The 22,285-nt window shown below is 45.3% G+C and overlaps 1 protein-coding gene across 1 annotated transcript in view; it reads left to right on the forward strand.

The window, feature by feature from the left end:
• Positions 1-7,784: 7,784 nt before the first annotated feature.
• The window catches only part of SELENOT (selenoprotein T), a 32,389-nt gene continuing 17,888 nt past the window's right edge, over positions 7,785-22,285 (forward strand). The window contains exons 1-2 of the mRNA XM_033959377.1: positions 7,785-8,003; positions 16,660-16,770. Of these exons, the coding sequence (XP_033815268.1) occupies positions 7,867-8,003; positions 16,660-16,770 (248 nt within the window). The 5' untranslated portion in view covers positions 7,785-7,866. The remainder of the gene's footprint in view (positions 8,004-16,659; positions 16,771-22,285) is intronic.

The raw sequence follows: 22,285 nt of genomic DNA on the forward strand, positions 1-22,285 counted from the left end.
CCAGGCATGCCATGTGTCTTATGCAGGTCGTGTAACTCTTGGGGTAGGGACAGAAGTCTCTATCACAGCGTTTCTTCTGCGCTGCGGAGTATGCAAATATGTGGCCCCTCATGACTGTTTTGGCTGCCTTCCAATATATAACTGGGCCCACATCCTCAACCAAATTAGTCTGAACGTAATCCTCCCATTTCTTTTTAAAATAGGGAGAGAAATTAACATCCAAGTATAGTTGTGGAGAAATCCTCCATATACGAGCGGCAGTGGGTGGAATATATTTCAGAGATAAGCCTAGAAGTGCATGGTCAGACACCAAGGGTTTCAGAAGCTGCGCTGCTGTCAATTTGGAAAATAGCGCTTCTGAAATAAGAACAGTGTTCTCCCCAGGGCCTTTTAGCTGGGCGCACTGCCCAACTAATTTAGATGACCGCCCGGCGAATCCTTCTGCTGCCGCTGATGCTCCTTCCCGGGCTGACTCTCCACCGAAAATTTTGTTTGACGCCTGCCTTTTTTTTTTGCTAGCATGCTTTTACTTGCTTCGGGCCTTCCTTGTTGCTGGGTCCTGCCTACTTTCTGTTTTCACGAAGGCAAGGCCTGAAGCAAGTAAAAGCAGTAAGTTGTAAGCTTCCCTCCGGGGCTCTAATGTATGCGTGCCGGCTTCCCTTCTCTTCCCTCCCCCCCACGGGACGCAACTTTTGGTTTCAAAGAGAAGGGAAGCCGGCACGCACACAATAGAGCCCCGGAGGGAAGCTTACAACTTACTGCTTTTACTTGCTTCGGGCCTTCCTCGCTCCCGGCAACGAGGAAGGCCCGAAGCAAGTAAAAGCAGCAAGTTGTAAGCTTCCCTCCGTCGCTGACCTATGAAAGATAGGGCAGCGATGGAGGGAAGCTTACAACTTGCCTAGCAACTCTACCGACGGGTTTGTGAGCTGGGAGGGATGGGAAGAGAAATGCTGCTGCTGCACCGAATAGGGGAGGGGAGGGGGGAAGAGAAATATTCTGCTGATGCATACGACGTGGAGGTCAGTGAGATGGACACATTACTCACCAGCCTTGGCAAACAGTTCCTCCCGCACCCCCTGAAGGAATTCCTGCTCCTGCCATTGCAAGAGGCAGCCCCTTTTCCTCAAGTCTTACTCTGTATTGAGAGAGATGGCAGGAGGAGAGAGGGAGGGGCAGGTTGAGTGCCAAGTGCATGACATTATTCATATAGCAGTAGGACATGACAACGCTACTCATGCCTCCACCTCTATCTCACAGGACAGTCCCATAAAATTTAAGTAAAACATATGCTGGAATGGTCATTTGGCCTTTATCTGCAGTCATGTTTCTATGTGAGCTGAGGGCTTTGGAGAATAGAGAGAGGGGATGTCAGTAGGTGAAGAAACATAGTTTGAGCGGTGGAGGGTCAGCCTTCCAGACTCTGATACTGGGCATACATTAGGGAGGTCTCAAAAGTAGAATGTCCAATAGTGATGTCAAAAGAGCAAAAACATCAATTTCTAAACAGAGGACTTTTTATCTTGACTTGTTTCAGTCACATACAAGTTACAAAAAGGTGCTCTGAATGAACAGCTAGATGACTACTGGAGGGATTAAGCTATGATCCCCTCCTTAATCCTCTGTGGTTGGTGTCCCACCTTCCCTCGCCCCTGAAATTGATGAGGTTACTGTTGTCAGTTCTCCATGGACAAGAGATCCTATCACACCATACAAATGGTTTACATTACAGCGTGATGGCTCTGAAAGGTAGTATCAATCACAGACATTTCTAGAAAGACTTCTGTGCTTGTATCCCCCCTTCTCGTCTACTGTACTTAGTTACATAGAGAACACCACACCCTCTTTTCAATTCCATTTTTTCCACTGTTGTGGTAAGACCTTGATCGTATTTTCCTCCCTTCACTAAAAATTCTCATATCTCAGTTAAAATAATTTGATTTTGCCTCTTTAATTTTTGACAAAATGAGTAAGAAAAAGCCTGGCTTTAAGCGATGTTCATTATACTCCTATAAGGTGTCCCTTACATACCCTCATGATTCCTATGTAAGGTATCTGGGGGTTCAACACAACATAAAGACTTATTCACACTGCTTTAAAATGACTTTGAAAGTCTTGAAAATAAGAGACTTGAAATTGAGAAATTTTCTTAAGAAACAGGATCTACTTGATATTTCAAGAGCTCAATCTTCTCATTCCATTCTGGGAAATGACGATCATCCAGGTCAGAAACCTTGGATGTGACCTATTCTACCTCTCCCCTCCCTCTACTGCTAAGAAGAATAGATGTAGGAAGCAGGCACTTCAGCCACTGTTGGACCAATCAGCTAGCAGGGGTGTCCAATGTCGGTCCTCGAGGGCCGCAGTTCAGTCGGGTTTTCAGGATTTCCCCAATGAATATACATGAGGTCTATTTGCATGCACTGCTTTCATTGTATGCTAATAGATCTCATGCATATTCATTGGGGAAATCCTGAAAACCTGACTGGATTGCGGCCCTCGAGGACCGACATTGGACACCCCTGAGCTAAGGTATCTGATGTGATGACACTGTCATGTCCATTGATGTCACAGCAGACTCTGGTCCAATCAGCATCAAGGTATTCTCAGCCTTGGAACAAAGAAAGAGGTCAAAATCAGTGGCAGCATCAAGAAACTTCCCGACCAATTTTCTCAACTGGCCATGGGAATAATTCTCCTAACCAGGAATTCTCTCAATGTTGTCGTCAAAACTTATCAACAACGTCGGCCTCAGAATCTTCATTCTCTGATTCATCTCTGAACCCGAGTAAACAAGAATTGTCTCTCAACTCCAAGTAAACGCCTTAGATCTAAAAGTGGCCAGGAACTTTAAAATATATAACAACTCTCTTGCTATGCTGGCTTTGCCCGCAGAACTCTCAAATAAACATGCTACTCAAGGGCAGCAGCAACTCAAGAGATGTTTAATTTGTTAAAATGTTTTTTGATTCAGCAGACAACAGCTCCTACAGTGCCTTTATCATACATCTCCACGGAGGTATTGTCTGAACAGCAAGAACCTTCTCAATATTATCTTGCTTCTCATTTACTCCAGAGTAAGAAGCAGTCATGGTCAATATCCACTACATCCTCTCTACAAGCAGCGACGACGTCCTCTAGTGAGTTCTCTCCATCACATTCACCATCTCATGATTTACTATCAGACTCAACACTCCAGGCATCGAATCCCTTGTCTCCAGAGCTACATTGTTCCTCTCAACTGAAGAACACATCTTTCTCTACGTTTTTGCAAAGATGGCACAAGCATTAAATATACCCACCACAAAACCAGTCCCCAGGGCAGAGAATCTGACTGTTCTAAAATATTTGAACATAACAAAAGAAATTATTGCTCTTTCTATACACAAAGTTTTGCTAGATCAACATAAGACTATTTGGTCAACTCCTTATATATCACGCCCAGTCAAATGCAATTCCAGTGGTTCAAATGAAACAAAGTCTCGTATCCAAGACGTAATGGGTCACGGAAAACCCCAATTGCCACATCAATTGATTGACATCAAATCAGCTATGAGAAAGGCAAAAAGCTCAAGAGAATTCTCGAATATACTGCCACCAAAGGATATGTGACTTATGGATACCTTAGGTAGACAAAATTATCAAAATGCGATGCTACAATCCAGGATAGCAGTTCATGAATTTACCGTATTTTTCGCTCCATAAGACGCACTTATTTAATCTCGGTGCATCTTATGAAGCGATGGTACAAATTTTGTTGCCCTCCCCCCATACCATTGTAAAACCCGCCCGCCTGCTGCCGCTGCACCACTTTTTACCTGGTGGTATAGCGCCCTCATCTTATTTCCTGGCCAGCAGCAAAACAGATAAGCAGTGTGGACATCAGGAACAAGCTTTACGCTCTCCTGCTCGGCCCTGTGCTGCTTTCCGAATGGCTGCTGTAGGTTCTCGTGGGATTCGCGAGAACTTACGGAAGCCATTCGGAAAGCAGTGCGGGGCCAAGCAGGAGAGGGTAAAGCTTGTTCCTGACATCCGTGCTGCTGATTTGTTTCGCCGCTGGACGGGAAATGAGGAACCCGGAAGAGCGAAGACTGCTGCGGCAGGCAGGAAGGAGAGAAGCCGTCTGGAACTGCTGGGCAGAATTTTAAAAAGTACGGGGGGGCTTGCCTAGAGCTGGCTGGCTGGTTGGCCTGGAGCTGGTTGGTCTGGGGCTGGCTGGATGGTTTGAGGATGGCTGGTTGGCCTGGAGCTGGCTGGCTGGCCTGGAGCTGGTTGGCCTGGAGCTGGCTGGATGGTTTGGGGATGGCTGGTTGGCCTGGAGCTGGCTGGCCTGGGGCTGCCTGGCTGGTTTGGGGCTGGTGGGGCCATTAGGCATGCCCACCACTAGATGTACCCTGTCCCGGCCTACCACTAGATCACCAGAGGGGGGACAGGGCACACTATTTGGTTCAGAATTTTTTTTCTTGGTTTTTCCTCCTCTCGAGGTGGGTGCATCTTATGGTCAGGTGCATCTTATGGAGCAAAAAATATGGTAAATAAATGCAATATATGTACACCCTATTAGAACATTGCAGGATGAGAATTGATACTTTGCTAGTTCAAGGTCATCAATGGAACAACTTTTGGATTTTGAAGACTGCTCAAAAATATAATTTCTGTAACGCATGATGCGTATGTTACAGCAACTAGGGGGACTGCTATTGCCACATGGCCTGGCTCAAATCATCAGCATTATGTCATGATGTTCACGAAAAGGCAGCAGATGCTCCATGTTTGGGGAACACCTTGTTGAGTAAAAAGATAAAGAAAATTATTGATTCCATAAAAGATGATTATGCAACCTTTGATATGCTTGAGGATGACAATATGTAACAATAACATTCCTCATACAAAAAAACTACCTTATTTCAATTTGAAAAAGCCCTATACCAGCAATAAGAAACCTTTCAATTACTCTAAGAATTATGCTTCTCAAAAATCAGTGTGCCCTTACAGACAGCAATCGCCCACAAGGGGATCTAAGGATAAAAACAACAGTGTCAACTAATGAGGCATTAACTGACTCCTCTTTTTGATATCCCTCCTTTTTCTCACATATCAGTAGGAGGCAGGTTACACTTGGTATATCATCACTTCAGACAAATCGGTATGCTCAATAACATGGGGATGCAAAATCAAATTTCAGCAAACCCCTCCTTTCCATCCATCGAGTCAGAAGTTAGTTCCCCAGGAACAATATCAACAACTTGGAGACGAGATAGAGCACTTGTTTTAGATCAGAGCTATCAAATTTGTTCCTCAACATGCGATATTCCAATTATTTTTTTTATACCAAAGAAAATGGTGGTGTTGTCCCAAACTAGACGTTTGCAGCCTCAACCATTCAAATTCACAGAAAGAAGTTTTGAATGCTATCAATCCCATCCATTGCTCTTCTGCTCCAAAAGGATTCTTTGCTGTCAACTCTAGATCTCCAAGATGCATAGCTCCACATTCTGATACACCCGTCTCATAGACAGTTTCTTCGCTTTGTCTTTGGAAACCAACACTATCAGTACAGAGTGATTCCCTTTGGCCTATCCTCCAAGTTAGTGTTCTCCAAGTGTGTGATCACTGCAGTTGCCCATTTAAGGAAACACGGAGTCACCGTGTTTCCTTATCATGACAACTTGCTCATTTCTGCATCGAGCCCAGAAGAAAACTTGTGAGCTTTGCAGCAGACAATAACCCTGCTCCCTAGATTAGGATTCCTCATCTACCCAGAAAAACTGAAATTAATTCCAGGCCAACAGATGGAATTTATAGGAGCAATAGTCAATACTCAGGAGATAAGTGTTCCTTCCAGATCAACGAATCAGCCATATCCAAACTAGCTAGTAACAGCAAAGTCTATCTCGGAATTGCTATAGTTCATGTGGTCCAGAATGCAAGACTTCATATGAGACAACTTCAATGGTTTCTGGAATCAGTATACACAACCAATAAACTAAAACCACGCAGCATTCAATCGTCAATGATGAAATCGACCAGCCAACCTATCAAAAAGGAATAGTGGGGGACACATTTCTCATTACATGGAACAAAGGCTTAGTATATGCATAACCTCCAATCTCTTTAATTACAAATACGCTACAAAAAGCAATGCAGGACAAAGCACACATAATATTGATTGACCCACATTGACCGCATCAAGCCTGGTATCCCCTTCTTCTCAGCATGGCAATTCAAGGACCCATTCTACTACTTCCACAAGATCCAAATCTCATTACTCAAGAATAGGGGCAACTTCTTCATCAACATGGCTGTCATTCTGCTTCATCAGGAATAAGTGTCATGTACTCACAAGGTGTTTTAGACATCTTGAGGGCTTCATGTGCATAATCTACTAAACATTCATATGCATCAAAATGGTCCAGGTTTTTTTTACTGGTGCAAATGCAGAAATCTAAATCTGCCATCTTCGTTTCTGACTTCCATTTTGGAATACCTCCTCCACTTAACAATAGTCTTCTGGACTCTGATGCAATTTAATTTGTACACAGTTAATAGTTTTATCTATACTGCCATGAAAAACAGATAATCTATCCTTGGCTCAATACCCAGTCACAAAATGTTTCATGAGGACTTATGCACATTAATCCACCTTTGAAATTGCTAATAAAAGCATGGACTCTTAATTTAGTACTTAATGCTTTAATGCTAAAATCATTTGTACCATTGGAACAGGCACCCTTACAGTTTCTTTCTTGGAAAACTTTATTTCTATCACCTCTGTGTGCCAAATAGAAGATTCAATCTTTAGTCCTGCATGTTCTTCAGGATAATGTTCTGTACTATTAACACACCCATCCACACTTTCTGCCAAAAGTACCGGTAGTCTCAACCTTCCATATAAACCAAACTATAATTTTGCCTACTTTTTGTCCTCCTCCACATAATTCTGACAAAGAGAGACATCATTCTCCACACCTTAGATTGTAGGTGAGCGCACATAATATATCTCTCCCAGACTACCCTGATGTCAAGACCATCTCGGTTATTCTTGTCATATAGAACTGAGGCAAACCCAAAGCCCGTTTCCAAACGAACTTTGTCAACATGCATAGCACAGTTGTATTCATTTCTGCTATACGCTGCAAGAATATCCAGAGACTCATACCATTCCTCATATCACAGCTCATGCACTGAGAGCCATGGCATTTTCAACTGCCTTCATCCATAAGGCCTCTTTACAGGAGATTTGTTTAGCAGCCACCTGGGATGAAGCTTCTTTTTCGGATGCCAACTTTGGAAGAGCATTCCTTACACTGTTGTAAAGCCACTTTCCTCCTCCTCTAACGCAGATACAACCACACAAATCCAACTGCTCTCCCGGGAAGGGGGATGCTAATGCAGAAATCTTTCACTGGACTGATCTGGCAGGCTCAAATATTTAAAATATTTATATTAACAGAAGCCTGTTTCACAACAGATTTTTTTTTCATATATGCAACCCGAGTCCCCTTACTATTTAGCCTGAAGCGCTTAGCAGAAATGTAGTCCTTGTTTCAAGTGCACGTCACTAACGTGGCCCTGTGTAAAAGCAGTGTTTGGACACGCTAGTCTATAAGCAGCTTTAATGATCGTCCTCAATTTCCCGGGCAGGGCGGAAATTCCTTCCCCGTTTTCCAGCCCAAACCCAAGTGATTCACTTCCGGGAAACCACGTCCGCCGAGAGAGCAGGCTTTTTACCGCGTGACCGCTTCCACGCGCAGGCGCACCTAGCGCACAAAGGGCCTCTCCCTCGTGACCTCGTTCCGGCGCCGTGCGTCAGTTCCCCGCTTGTGGTAGCTGAAGCGGTCGAGTTGTTGAGGAGGAGGTGAGGGGGGGATGGCGGTGCGGAGTTTACCGGGGCTGTTGCTTCTCTTGGCGCTTACCGGCACACTGAGCAGGGCTGAAAACAGCTTGCCGGCTAAAAAGCTGAAGATGCAGTACGCCGCGGGGCCGCTGCTCAAGTTTCAGATATGGTGAGTGGTGGAGGCCGTGCGTGAAGGCGCTCGTGGCCCTGCTTATTTTCCCCTTGTAAAACCGTAGCATTGCACAACGCTGCACGGGAGTTTCCCCGACGGTGGTTCAGGGCTCTGAGATCGCTGCATACGCTCTTCTCTTCTAGCAGAAGGCATTTTTTTGCAGGGTTTGGAGTGGTGAAAATATGAATTGTTTAAAGAGTACTGGGCTATCTTCTGTGAGCTAATTTAGCTTTTAATGGACTAAACAATTGAAGCCTGTTGTCCGCTTCGCCGCTTGTCGTGCACGGCCGTTCTACGGCTTGTGATTTCGTCTCAAGCTACTGATTTTTTGTGTGTGTGTGTGTGTGTGTGTATTTATTTGGACCTGTCTCATGTTGGAAGTCAATGCAAAAACATTAACAAATTCCTGTAGATGGGAACTTTCTTTAAATGGCTGACGTTGCTGCAAAGGCCCGAGGTATATTTTAAGCCTGGCTTTTGCATCATTTTCAAAGAGAAAATTGTTGAGGGTAAAGACTTAGTTGTAGCAGCCTTTCTGTGGATATTTTATCCCCCCCCCCCAAATAAACTAATTTATCTTCGAAGGTGATGTTCTTTAGGAATACCTCCACTGTACTGTAGGTATGTTGTTGATCAAGGTGTATGCTGTTAACTTGTGCTGTCTAAAATTTTTTAATTTCATTTATGCTGGTAAAGTGCTTTTTATCTGTTCAAACTCTCTTCATGGTTGCTTATTTTACGGTTTATGGGAGGGAGAGAAAGAGCTATTTGAAACAAGTGGGAGCATAGTAGTGAAGTTTGGTAAAGTGGCTGACACTAGCACAGGGTTTTGAAGCATGCGATAGGTAATATAGTGTGACTAAGACATTTTCTTTAGTATTGTGTAATCACCTATTTTATGAAAGTAGAGCATGTTATAAGCAGTACAGATCTAGGTCAACTTAATGATGGAGAAATTTAGATATTTTCAATCTGTACCTCATTCTGGTTCTTCAACATATTATAAAGGTTTTGGTTTTTTGTTTTTAAACAAAACTGTTTCTCTTGTTTAGAAGCATTATGGTCTTTGTGTATTTCCAAACAAGAGACAAGTAGTGAAAACATGTGAAACATGGCTAATGGAATTCTTTCCAGCTCCTTTAGAGTGTGCATGTATTTTTTTTTTTATCAGTAGGGTGGGGAGACTGAGGGAGAGATGCCAAATTTCATTTGCACTGGTTTTAGCACAGAGGCTTTCAGTGACTATTTTACCATGCTTTGAATACAGTGGTGCATGGAAAGCACTTGCCAAACTACTGATAGCTCTTGAACTATTGATAGGATCTGATGATTGATTTTATTTATTTATTTTAAAATGTATACACTACCTAAACTTAGGTGACTTACAAAAGACATACATAATATTAATGTTTTGTTCTTATGTGCTGTTTTAACTGCCCCAGCAAAGCCTACACAATCTACTAACAACTCTAATTTAACTAATTAGATGCTGACAGGGAAGCAGCCATGACCCCTCATCCCCAAACCCTTCCCTGACCCACTCTTCCTCCCCAAAATTGCCTAGTGGTCCAGCAAGTACGCCAACTCAACCCCCCTAGTCACTATAGGTCCCTTCCCAATGCATCTCAGGATGAGCTGGGTGGGGTGCCTTCATTTTGAAGAGGGTGAGCCCCAGAGGCAGGAAGAGAGTAAGTATTTCTTATTTCTCCTTCCAAAGGTGTCTGAAGCCAGGTCAGGGGATGACTAGGGGTTTGGTTGGGTTGGTGGGTCTGCTGGATCACCAGGGATTTTTTTTAAGTTGTGGGTGGGGGGATTGGCTGGATATGCACATGAGCTGTCCCTACCACACAGTTCTTGTGGGCTTGCCCCAGGAATGTTCAACTCATTTACCAACCAATGCTCAACACTAACAACACGCATGTAATTTGCATGCTGTTGTATTGAGCATTGGTTGGCAATTTAGAATCACGGAAATAGTTGGTTTTCAGATGCAGCACTGGAGTTCTGTGCATCTCAAGGATAGCTTTGAGTGGAGTAGTACCCAAACATTCCGTTCTTTTGGAAATAATAAATATTACATGTGGCTTCATTTTACTATCAAAGCAGAGCAACGCAGTTAGTCAAGGAGCACAACAAAGCAGTGAACAAGTAAAAACCACCAAAAGCCTCGTAGAATGGGATAGAAAAGTTCTCTTTGTTGGTACACCTGACACAGGCTGTGTTTCAACACAAATGCATGTGTCGGGGATTAGGGGTCCTTTTATTAAGGCGCGCTAAAGATTAGCGCGTGCTGGAAGCCTTAGCATTTTGCACATTTAGCGCATACTAATCTTTAGTGTGTGCTAAATCGGTCAGCACACCTTAGTGCTAAAAAGACTTCATTATGAAAGAGTTCCAGCAGTAGAGAACACCAGATTGGAACACAAATTGTCCATGAATCTGCAGGCATCTTATATTCAAGCCAAAAAAAGTTGCTATCAAAAGAATGAACTGCAAAATCCATCCAATCACAGAATACCACTGGCCACTCAGATCTTAGTTGCTGGTATACACATGGTAACCATTAAGAAATCAGTATAGTTCAGTCATTAGGTTTCACAGTTTTTGCCAGGTACTTGTGACCTGGATTAGCTACCATGAAAACAGGATACTGGACTAGATGGACCAGTAAAGCTATTCTTGTCTTCTTGTGTATTTACTTTCTTATATGATACTTTGAGGCAACACATTGGGGTTAGATGTGTAGCTTCATGAGGTATAGGGTAAAACCCTATGGGACCATCACATTGGAGGAGACAAGGCTTCCTGGGACTATCAACCTTATTAACTATCAACTATTTCTTTCTCTCCTCTCCTCTATCTTCCATAATACTTAATTCAATATATTCCTGTTAGAATGTTTTCTTTCTTATTTTTTCCTTTTTCTGAACTCTTCACTTCTTTACTAATCTCTAGGCACTTTAGTTAGATTGTGAGCCTTCGGGACAGTGAGGGAATTTCAAAGTGCCTTTCTTGCTCATAATTTTTAATGTATATTTTCTGTAACCGCTTTGAACCTAACGGATGTAGCGGTATATAAGAAATAAATTACATTACATTACATCCTCATGGAATTCTAATCTGTACTCTTCCAATTCCCTCAACTGGAGGGGAGAAACAATTTGAAAGGAGCAATTCTTTAAGCTTTTATGGTTCACTGTATCAGTTTCTACTCTTCAGCATCTGAAACTGCTTCTCACATCTAGACTGGGTTCTAGGGCTTTTTCCTTCCCAATGAATTTGGGGAATAATTTTGCACACTGTCCTTCATGATTAAACAATTTGACGCTGATTATATATGCAATTATTTTGCCCCCCAGATAGACATTCTTGACCTTTTATAATTTTTTTTCTAACATATATCGGGTTAGCAAGGAAAAAGCGATGCAGTTTGCATTTTGAGGAGAATGAGACCGTAAAAAGATGAGCATAGTAATTCTGAGATGGAGAGATTTGGTTACACTAACATAACACTCCGGGTTTTTTAAATTTGAAATGTAAGATACAAGTCAGATTTTTTTGAAATTGAAGAACAAGTGAGATGCTGTAATTCTTTAGTACACAAATATTCAGGTTTTTTAAATTTGAAATATTCATGCTAGAGATTTCATTGCAGTTCTCATTCCTTCTTTTTTGAGTGGCTGTTGACAGTTTGTATGCACATTGTGTAAAGAAAATGTCAAGGTTTAAAAACCTGAAAGAGAGCAGTAATAGATGAGATGGTAGCAAAGATTTAAAAATAATTTCATGGGCTAGCTGGCTGGTTGGCTGGATCATTGGCAGGGCTGCATGAGGAGGAAATGTGTTCAATCCCAAAGCGTGGTTTTGGTGTCTTTTGCTAATTGGGGATGCTTTGGAGACCGTTGTCATAGCCCGTGGAGGGGGAGAGACTCCTAACTTGCAAACAGTAGTAACATCTACTTGCCAGACATAGGGTGTGCACATGCTTCTTTCCATAGGTTGAGAACAGTTGTATTTTTACTTGGGACAAAAGCATAGGTTAGTTTAGAAGTGGGCCTCTAATGTGTGCTGTCCTCCCACAAGCCAAGGATGGAAAAATTTGTAGAAATTTGTTTATTAAAATATTTATACAAGTATATCGCCCCTCGGGAACCGTCAGAGCGGTTTATAACTATTAAAATCAGGAAAAGAAAAGAACTCTCAACACTGAACAGAAAAGCATCTAAAATTTTAGAAAAAATCGATCAGGAGGATTTTTTTTTTTGCTTTTTATATTAATTTAGTCTTTCTCTATTTTTCTTTTGTGTTTTTTCCTTGCTATCCATCTTTTCCAGATAATTCTCCTGCATCTTTCAGGTATTTCACTCCTGGAGGTCTCTGTCCTTCATTGCCCAGCAGCAGGGCTCCATCCAGTGCATCTTTGTCTATGCATCCTGCAAATAGCTTTTTCCAGCTAAGTCTGCCGCTGATCTGTTAGTTGGGTGCTAGACCTAGAATTGTGGATAACTTGGTACCTGGGTGTTAGTAGCTAGCAGTGAGTCTCATCTCTTCTTTGTTGCAATGCCTGAGTTTAAAAGAGTGGACTAGGAGGGAGAGAAATACAAATGGAGGTAAATATGAGGGCAGAATTTTGATTTAATTAAAAATGAAAGCTTATGGCAATGTTAGTTTTGATTTGAACTGAAACACCAAAGGAGTAGAAGAGGCTTTTTCCATCAAAATATTTTGCATTAGGAATGCAAGTTGTTCATGTTAACAGGAACAATTCTACACTGTTTATTTTTCTTGCATCTTAGCAACCTTTCTACAACTGGGAACTGGCATTCTAATTGCTTTATCTTCTTTTTCTGATGTAAAATTCTCAATCATCCTCATCTTATAATTTAGAAAATAGTCTTGTGCTCAGAAAGATACATACACATATAGAGCTGTAGATCCTTTACTGTAATACCTATAGGAATTTGGAATATTGGAGCAGACATATATTCTGGAACTTCATTAATTTGCTTTACCTTCAGCATGGGATATTTTAACTTCATCGCCCTTTTTAACATGGAACTAGTAGTTAGAACACAAGATCCTAGAGTCAAGAATTGGCCTTTTGACCAGGACACACAGAAACTAGATAGTCAATAAAGGAGACGGTCAGAAATCATGATTTTTATGTAATAACCTGAGAGAAATACATACCCAGCATTCTGTTTCCCAGCAGTTCTAGTTTGGGCCAGGGGTACCTGTTAGATTCCAAAGAGATCAAATTTTCAGTCCATTTTTAGGGATATTTGGTGACTTTTTCCAAGTCCACCAGGAGGATTTTTTTTTTTTTAATGGATTCTTTTTCTGGGAACTTGTCCAACCCTCGTGTGATTTTCCCCTCCCCACTAAATTAGTGTTCTCTGGCAACTGATTCCAAAGCTTAATTATGTGCTGTGTGTAATTTGTTGCTGGAGGATGTAGGCAAGGTGACTGTTTAAAAATGTTGTAGTAATTTTATTTCTAGTGCAGTATGTCTTGTCTCTGAACGCTAGGGTTTTGCATTTGAACATCATAGAAACATAGTAACATGATGGCAGATTAAGGCCAAATGGCTCATCCAGTCTGCCCATCCTCAGTAACCATTATCTCTTCCGCTCTAAGAGATCCCTCATACCTACCCCACACTTTCTTGAGTTCAGACAGTCTTTGTCTCCACCACCTCTTCTGGGAGACTGTTTCACGCATCTACCACCCTTTCTGTAAAAAAGTATTTCCTTAGACTACTTCTGAGCCTATCACCTCTTAACTTCTTCCTATGCCCTCATTTCAGAGCTTCCTTTCAGATGAAAGAGACTCAATTCATGTGCATTTATGCCACGTAGGTATTTTAAACATCTCTTATCATATCTTCCTTCTCCCGCCTTTCCTCCAAAGTATGCATATTGAGATCTTTCTCTGTCCCTATGCACCTTTTGACAAAGACCACTTACCGTTTTAGTAGCCTTCTTCTAGACCGACTCCATTCTTTTTATATCTTTTTGAAGATGTGGTCTTCAGAATTACACACAATATTCTAATTGAGGTCTCGCTGGTGTCTTATCCAGGGGCATCAATACCTCCTTTTTCCTATTGGCCATACCTTTCCCTATGAACCCTAGCATCCTTCTAGCTTTCACTGTCACCTTTTCAATCTATTTGGCCACCTTAAGATCATCACATACAATCACACCCAAGTCCCGCTCTTCTGTCATGCATTTAAGTTTTTCACCCCCTAAACTGTACTGTTCCCTCAGGTTTTGCAGCCCAGCATTTCTTAGCATTTTTATGAGGTAATTATGTTTAGAAGCTATGGTTTGGAAAGATTTAAAAAAACCCAACAATGCTCAATTCAATGAAAGCTGGAAAGAATTATTCAAAGGGGGTTGAATGTTTGGTCTGGATGTTAAAAAATAAACAACAAACCAAACTCTGAAAACGTAACAATACGGTTGCACTTGTCATAAGATACAAACTTTAAAATTTGGCAGCAATACAAAGCTTAATCTCTCCCCTGATTAGAGCAGGTGACTAAATGCTCAGGCTTGGCACAGCTAATGGTTCCATGCGCAACGCTGCAGAACCTCGCAATCTCAGATCCGCTTTCTTCCATCATCTCAGGATGGCTGCACCCCAGGAGCTGGAGGCCTTCGCAGACTTTATGGCATATATACGGACTGTATCTCGCAATAGGCATTCTTCCTCTGTCCAGTTCCACTCTGCCTCTGATCTGTCTCTAAGCACTATTTCTTCTATGGATACGTCTTCCTCTCGGTCCACCGCTGTTCAGCGCTTCCTGATCTGGTTGATCCTTTGGATGACGACCAGCTCGCTGGTCCTGTATTCTCTGGTGCAGCACTTCCAGATGCAGGAAATCAGGGACTGTATTCTGGCTCTTTGGAGTCTACAGGAGCTAGCTGAATGTTTAGTCACCTTCTGAATCAGGGGAGAGGTTTAAGTCACATGGCATAAAAAAACAGTCAATTAAGGATGCGAAAGCAGGATGCTATGGAAAGAAGATTGACTCATTTTAGCTTTGGTGCTGGAGAAAGATTTTTGGTGTGTTGCATGGACCACCAGAAGAACTAACAAATTGATTCTGGAAGAGATCAGACTAGCTATGTCACTTGAAGCCCAAATGATGAAGTTACGAGTGCCTTATTTGATCACACAGTCGGGAGAGAGAGATCACTGGAGAAGAACATCATGTTTGGGAAGATTGAAGGAACCAGGCGAAGAAGACAGCCTGAAACCAGACAGTTGGACATGTTAAAAACAACCATGGAGTTGACACTGGAGAGCCTTACTGGATTAGCACTTAACCAATTTCTTTTTAGATCTGTAATTCATCAAGTCACTAAGACTTGAATACGAGTCGATGGTAAGGGGATAGAAACAGTATGAAGGAGGAATGGAGGGATGGGTTAGGGACAGAAAAGAATCGACTGGGGATGCATACATTTACCTGCATTAGGATGAGAGAATTCATGAACCATACTAATCATGTTTCCCACTTGTTTGTGTGTGGGGGTTTAGCAGTATTTTCATTCCTTTTCCTCTTGGTTTGCAGACTTAAGGTCTGATATAGCGTAACACTGTTTTTTTTTTTTTTCTTGGAATCTAGGTGGCTACCCAATAACATAGGGGAGAGGAAAAGGTCATGGTTGCTGGCACCTTTGTTTCTCTCTTCCTGGTTCCCCCTCCTCCAGAGTTCCAGGGGGAAGCATCTCCCAATATCTACTTTAGCTCATTTAAGGCCTGATCTGTTTCCTTATTCTGTGTTTGAAGTATGGGGGACAGCTTAATAAATCAGGTTCTTAATGCATGCACCATTCTATGGTGGCAGAAAATGTTAGCAGCCACCTCTCCATTTCACTGCCAATAGACATGCTGGTGACCATATAGCTGTGTTTGAGGTTCTTTTTCCCTTTTATGCTTTATATGTCACCTTGGGCCCAGGTCTCCACTAGTGATGCATCTCTCGGTGGGTTTCATGTACCTCTCATTGCCATCAGCTACAGATGTTGCTGAAGAAAGGAGGTTGAAACCACACTTCTGGTGCTAGTCTAGTGACCTCAGCTATTTGCATAGACCATCAGATTAGCATCTGAGTTCAGTACATGTGGAATCTCGGGTGTTCAGATGCAGCAGAGCTTTTTGTTGGTTCATTGGTAATGGCAAACTGAGGCTTGCCACCCTTTTTTTTTTTTTTTTTTGGGGGGGGGGGGGGTTGACACACAATTTTGGGTTCCAAGCTACAATTCTTAAGTATCCTAATAAATTAGTATTCAGGATTTGTCAAGCCCTGACTTCTATTCTCCTGTTTTTATGGCTAACTAATGTAGTCTACTCATCATAGCTACAAGTCTGGACTGGTGGCCCTTGCACCAGTTCTGCTATTGAAACTGTTCAATTCTACTGTGAAACCTGACCTGAGAATTGAATGTGACTTCCATGTAGTGTTCTGTACTTGCTACTGGACTGGCCTTGAATTGAAATATTTTAATGACATAAATACAATTCCAAAGCTGTGATGGTTTTTTTGGAGAGACAAAATTAGTCATTAGTGTAACTGGTTAGTGTTAATACCTGCATGAAGTTGAAATACTAAAATCAGGATTCCTTTTTTTAATTTTTTTAGTGTTTCCTGAGGCTACCGGCGGGTGTTTGAGGAGTACATGCGGGTTATTAGCCAGCGGTACCCAGACATCCGCATTGAAGGGGAGAATTACCTTCCTCAGCCTATTTACAGGTCAGTAAATGATTCTTCATTCTGAAATGAATAAAATTTTGTATCTGTTAATATGTATGAAAACTGTTAATGTTGTACCTAAAAGTATTCATATTTAATTACTCACATTGTGCACTGATGCCAAAGGTTGAGAGCAATGCAGGATTTCATGTGCCTGGTTTCTTTAGTGCTGATGCAGTAACAGCTTCAAAGTAATTCATTGAAGTCTCTTATGCAGGTTATATATTCATGGTATTTGAACAAGTGGAGTAGCAGCTTAGTGATTAGTACAGTGCAATGGGCTGAGAACCTGGGGAGCTGGTTTTGGTCCCCATTGTGGCTCTTTGTGATCTGAACAAGTCACTTAACCCTCCATTGTCCCAGGTGCAAAACTTAGATTGTGAGCCCACTAGAGACAGAGAGAGATAATACAATACAATTTTTATTTGTATACCGCCAATACCTCCATGAAGTTCACAGCGATTTGCGTAAGTAATTATGGTGATACAAATTAAAATATAGTGTTATCCCAGGACAAGCAGGCATGATATTCTCACATGTGGGTGACGTCATCTACGGAGCCCCGATGCGGAAGCATTTTCAAGCAAACTTGATTGAAGATTTAAGTTTGCTCTGCTGCTCCACGCATGCGTGTCTTCCTGCTCCACTAGGGGGCGCATCCCCTCGTGGTCTCGAGTTCAAAATTTTCCGCTGAGCCTAGAAGTCGTGTTTTTTCAGGCTCTGCCCCAACTGCCTTCTAGCACTGCGATTTTTTCTTGTTTTTTCTCGATTAAGTCACTGTGCGCGAAATTTTTCTTTTTCAACTTGATTCCTGCTTTGTTTTTCACCGACCCGGAGGCTTCCGTGGCCGCGTGGCTACTCGAGCCGCGGCCACTTTCGATTCTATGTCCCGGCCTTTGACCGGCTTTAAAAAGTGCACCCGGTGCAAGCGGCTTCTTTCCATCACAGACCCGCATCGCCGGTGCATCCTTTGCCTGGGGGCCGCTCATCCAACCGATTCCTGCCCCCAGTGCGCTACTTTCCAGAACCGGGCCCTCCGTCGAAGGAAAGCCCACATGGCGGATCTTTTCGCCCCAGACCAACCCTCGGCCTCGAGGTCGGCCCCAGCCTTGACCTCGGCCCCGAATACCTCGGCATCGCCTCGAGACTCGACCCCGAAGTCCTCGGGACAACAGAAAACCTCGGCTCCGTGTAAGTCCCCTCTTCAGGTTCTTTACTAGCAAAGAAACCAACCTCGGGGACACCGGCGACGCATGGCGGAAGCCCCATGCTTACAGCCCCAGCGAAGCCCTCCAAGCCTTCGGGCCGTGCCTCCACCACACGGGAATACTCTGATACGAGGTCGCCCCCGGTGGAGTGTACCCAGGCAATGGACATGCCTTCGATGCTGTCCGTGCCTGTCTTCCAGGACCTACTCCGAGCAATGATCTCGTCTGAGCTGTCCGCTGCAATGGCCCATCTACAACCGGCCTCGACCTCGACCCCGCATGTGCCAGACCAGCCTGAGCCTCGCGTCGAGCCACCTCGGGGAAAAGTGCGCAAGCTCTGCCGCATCTCATCCTCCTCTGACTCCTCGCCGAGGCGCTCTCCCTCCACAGACCGCCACAGAGCAAAACGTCGTGATAAACCGACAGAAACCTCGAACCGCCGTACCTCCAAGAAGGCCCAGAGTTCCCCCACTCTACGAGGCCGTTCCCCTACACCTCGTACGGGACCGCTCAGGGTGGCGGAGTTATCACTCTCCAACCCGCGCATCCTCTTAACTCCCCCTCGGACCGGGGCTCCGATCCGAGGTGTCAGGCTTTCACCGAGGGAGTCCAGGTGGAGGTCACAGATTCGACATCGATCGGTACCCCGAACCCCGGCATCGTCTCCGAGAGACTCCTCAAGACGTCGGAGATCCCCGACCCCGGAACACTTTCACAGTGCTTCCCCGGTCTCGGAACGTGGATCGGAGCGGGAACCTCGATACTCGAGGGAAGCCTCCCCATCCTTCTCCACCCGACGGATGTCTCGTTCACCGACCCCACACGGGGCCTCGGGAACATCCCGCCCATCCTTCACTCGCTTTGTCCAGGACATGGGCCACGCTTTGGACTTAGACCTCCAGTCCGACTCCAGATACTCAAAGGAGTACCTAGCGGAGCTGGACATGCCACCAATGCCCAGAGAGTCCCTTCGCTTACCGCCTAATCCGGTACTCCAACAGGCTTTCTTCAGGAACCTGGAGACCCCCTATATGGTCACAGCCGTCCCCTCCAAAATGGAAGCCAAGTACCGTACGGTACCCTACCCGGGGTTTGAACAACCACAGCTCTCCCACCAGTCGCTGTTGGTAGAATCGTCCCTGAAAAAGGCTCACCCCTCCCGGTCGGTCGGGAAGGCCGAACCCTGGATAAGTTCGGCAGGAGACTATATCAAAATGCGATGATGGCCTCTAGGGTGCAAAGCTACACTTTCACCTTCACATCCTACCTCAAATACCTCATCGGACTACTGAGAGCCTTTGAGACTGACTTACCAGCCTCCCGCCAAGGAGCGTTTAACCTGCTTGTAGAGTCCCTCTCCAACCTACGCCTCCATCTATTCCACGCGGCCTACGATGGCTTCGAACTCTCCTCCAGAGAGGCAGCCTTTGCTATCGCCATGCGCCGACTAGCTTGGCTGCGCCTGGTCGACATGGACCCCAACTTACAGGACCGGTTGGCTAACCTCCCCTGCGTGGGAAAAGAGCTGTTTGACGACACTATCGAGGCGGCTACAAAACGCCTCTCTGAACACGAACGCTCATTTGCCTCCCTTGTCCGGCAAAAGCCAAAACCGCCCGCGTCCAGGCCATTCAGGGCCCCTCCGCGCCGCTATCCGCAAAAATCCACCCCTGCCTTCTCCCGGCCTCCGCCCAGGCGTCCGCAAGCCCACCACCGGGCCCCACCCAAATCCCAACCGTCTGCAACTACCAAACCATCCCCGTCCTTTTGACAGGATACGCGGAAGGGGACTGACCCCCTCCGCCAGAGTTCCAGGCTCCCTACCTATCGGGGGCCGCCTCAGAGCTTTTTACCCTCACTGGGAACAACTCACGTCGGACGCATGGGTCCTTGGCGTGATCTCATCAGGATACTCTCTCAACTTTTGAGCCATTCCCCCAGACAGCCCCCCAGGGAAGTGCCCTCCCAACCGAACGCTGCTACCACTACTCCTCTCAGAAGCTCGAGATCTGCTTCGCCTGCGAGCAGTGGAGGAGGTTCCCCCCCCCGACCAACAGGGGAAGGGCTTCTACTCCCGTTACTTCCTGGTACCGAAGAAAACGGGAGACCTACGCCCAATACTAGACTTGAGACGACTCAACAAATTTCTGGTACGGGAAAAATTTTGGATGCTTTCCCTACCGACCCTCTACCCCCTGATCGAAAAAGGCGATTGGCTCTGCTCCCTCGATCTGAAGGAGGCGTACACACATGTTCCAGTGCACCCCGCTCACCGCAAGTTCTTGCGTTTCCAAGTAGGGGACCTGCACCTACAATACCGAGTCCTCCCCTTCGGCCAAGCATCGTCACCCTGGGTCTTCACCAAGTGCCTCGTGGTGGTCGCAGCTGCCTTACGCTCCCAGGGCCTTCAGGTATTCCCCTACCTGGACGATTGGCTGATCAAAGCCCCGTCTAGGGAAGGGGTTATCTCAGCGACCCAACAGACTATTATCTACCTACAGAGTCTGGGGTTCGAGGTAAACTTCCCAAAATCCCAACTGAGCCCCTTGCAGTCCCTGCAGTTCATCGGGGCCACGCTGGACACGGTTCGCCTCCGTTCCTTCCTCCCCCCCCCTCCACGTCTAGAGGCGTTAGTAAAACTGAGTCGAAAGATCTCACTGCTACCCTCGGTATCAGCTCGACAGATGATGACTCTACTAGGCCACATGGCCTCCACCGTCCACGTCACACCATTCGCCCGTCTCCACCTGAGAATCCCTCAATGGAACCTAGCCTCTCAATGGCGTCAAGATCGGGACTCGATCGATCGCCCCGTGACAGTGACTCCTTCCTTGCAACGATCGCTCCGCTGGTGGGCCGACTCTTCAAATCTTTCCAAAGGTTTGCTCTTCCTCGCCCCCCCCCCACACAACAAGGTGCTCACCACGGACTCATCGGAGTACGCTTGGGGAGCCCATCTGGATGGCCTACGCACTCAAGGGATGTGGTCAGCAGAGGACCGTCGCTGCCACATCAACGTGCTAGAGCTTCGGGCCATCTATCTCGCAGCTGTAGCTTTTCAACATCTGCTCCACGACCGGGTGGTTCTCATCCGAACCGACAACCAGGTAGCAATGTACTACGTAAACAAACAAGGGGGAACAGGGTCTTGGCCCCTCTGCCGGGAAGCGGTGTACATACAAGGAGAACAAAACTGTCTGGCGGACAGACTCAGCCGCCTCCTCCAGCCACACGAGTGGTCACTTCACTCTCAGACCTTACGACAGGTGTTCGAACAGTGGGGGACACCTCAAATAGATCTATTCGCATCCCCCCACAATCACAAACTGCCTCTCTTCTGCTCCCGGATGTACTCCCCGGACTGGCTCGAGGCCGACGCCTTCCTCCTCGACTGGGAGGGAAGGTTCCTGTACGCGTTTCCACCGTTTCCTCTGATCCTGCGGACGCTTGTCCACCTGAAAACAGTACAAGCCACCCTGATCCTGATTGCTCCTTGCTGGCCACGCCAGCCTTGGTTTTCCCTCCTACTTCAACTCAGTGTCAGAGATCCACTGCCTCTGCCTCGGTTTCCCTCTCTACTATCACAGGGTCAGGGTTCGCTGTTACATCCCAATCTTCAATCTCTTCATCTGAATGCTTGGTTCCTTTCCCCCTGACTTCTCTCCCCGTGTCTCAATCAGTCAAGGAGATCCTGGAAGCCTCTAGAAAAACCTCGACGAGAACCTGCTACTCCCAAAAGTGGACCAGATTCTCAACCTGGTGCTCCTCCCACAGCCAGGACCCGGTGTCGGTCCCCGTCCCTCTGGTCCTTGACTATTTACTTCAATTATCTCACTCCGGCCTAAAGACCAACTCCATTCGAGTACACCTCAGTGCAATTGCGGCCTTTCACCAGCCCCTGGAAGAGAAAGCCCTCTCGCTCCATCCCTTAGTCTCTCGCTTCATGAAGGGTCTCCTGAATGTCCACCCTCCTCTCAAACCTCCTCTGGTGGTTTGGGACCTCAACGTGGTTCTGGCTCAACTAATGAAACCTCCATTTGAGCCCCTAGACAAATGCCATCCAAAATTCCTCACTTGGAAGGTAATTTTCCTGCTTGCGCTCACTTCCGCTCGGCGGGTTAGTGAGTTACAGGCTCTGGTAGCGGACCCACCCTTCACGGTATTTCATCACGACAAGGTGGTACTCCGCACTCATCCAAAGTTCTTGCCTAAAGTAGTGTCTGATTTTCACCTCAATCAGTCCATTGTCTTGCCTGTGTTTTTTCCCAAGCCCCACTCTCATCCCGGAGAGGTGGCGCTCCACACTC

The sequence above is a fragment of the Geotrypetes seraphini genome, chromosome 9, assembly GCF_902459505.1.
Source record: "Geotrypetes seraphini chromosome 9, aGeoSer1.1, whole genome shotgun sequence".
Lineage (NCBI taxonomy): Eukaryota > Metazoa > Chordata > Amphibia > Gymnophiona > Dermophiidae > Geotrypetes > Geotrypetes seraphini.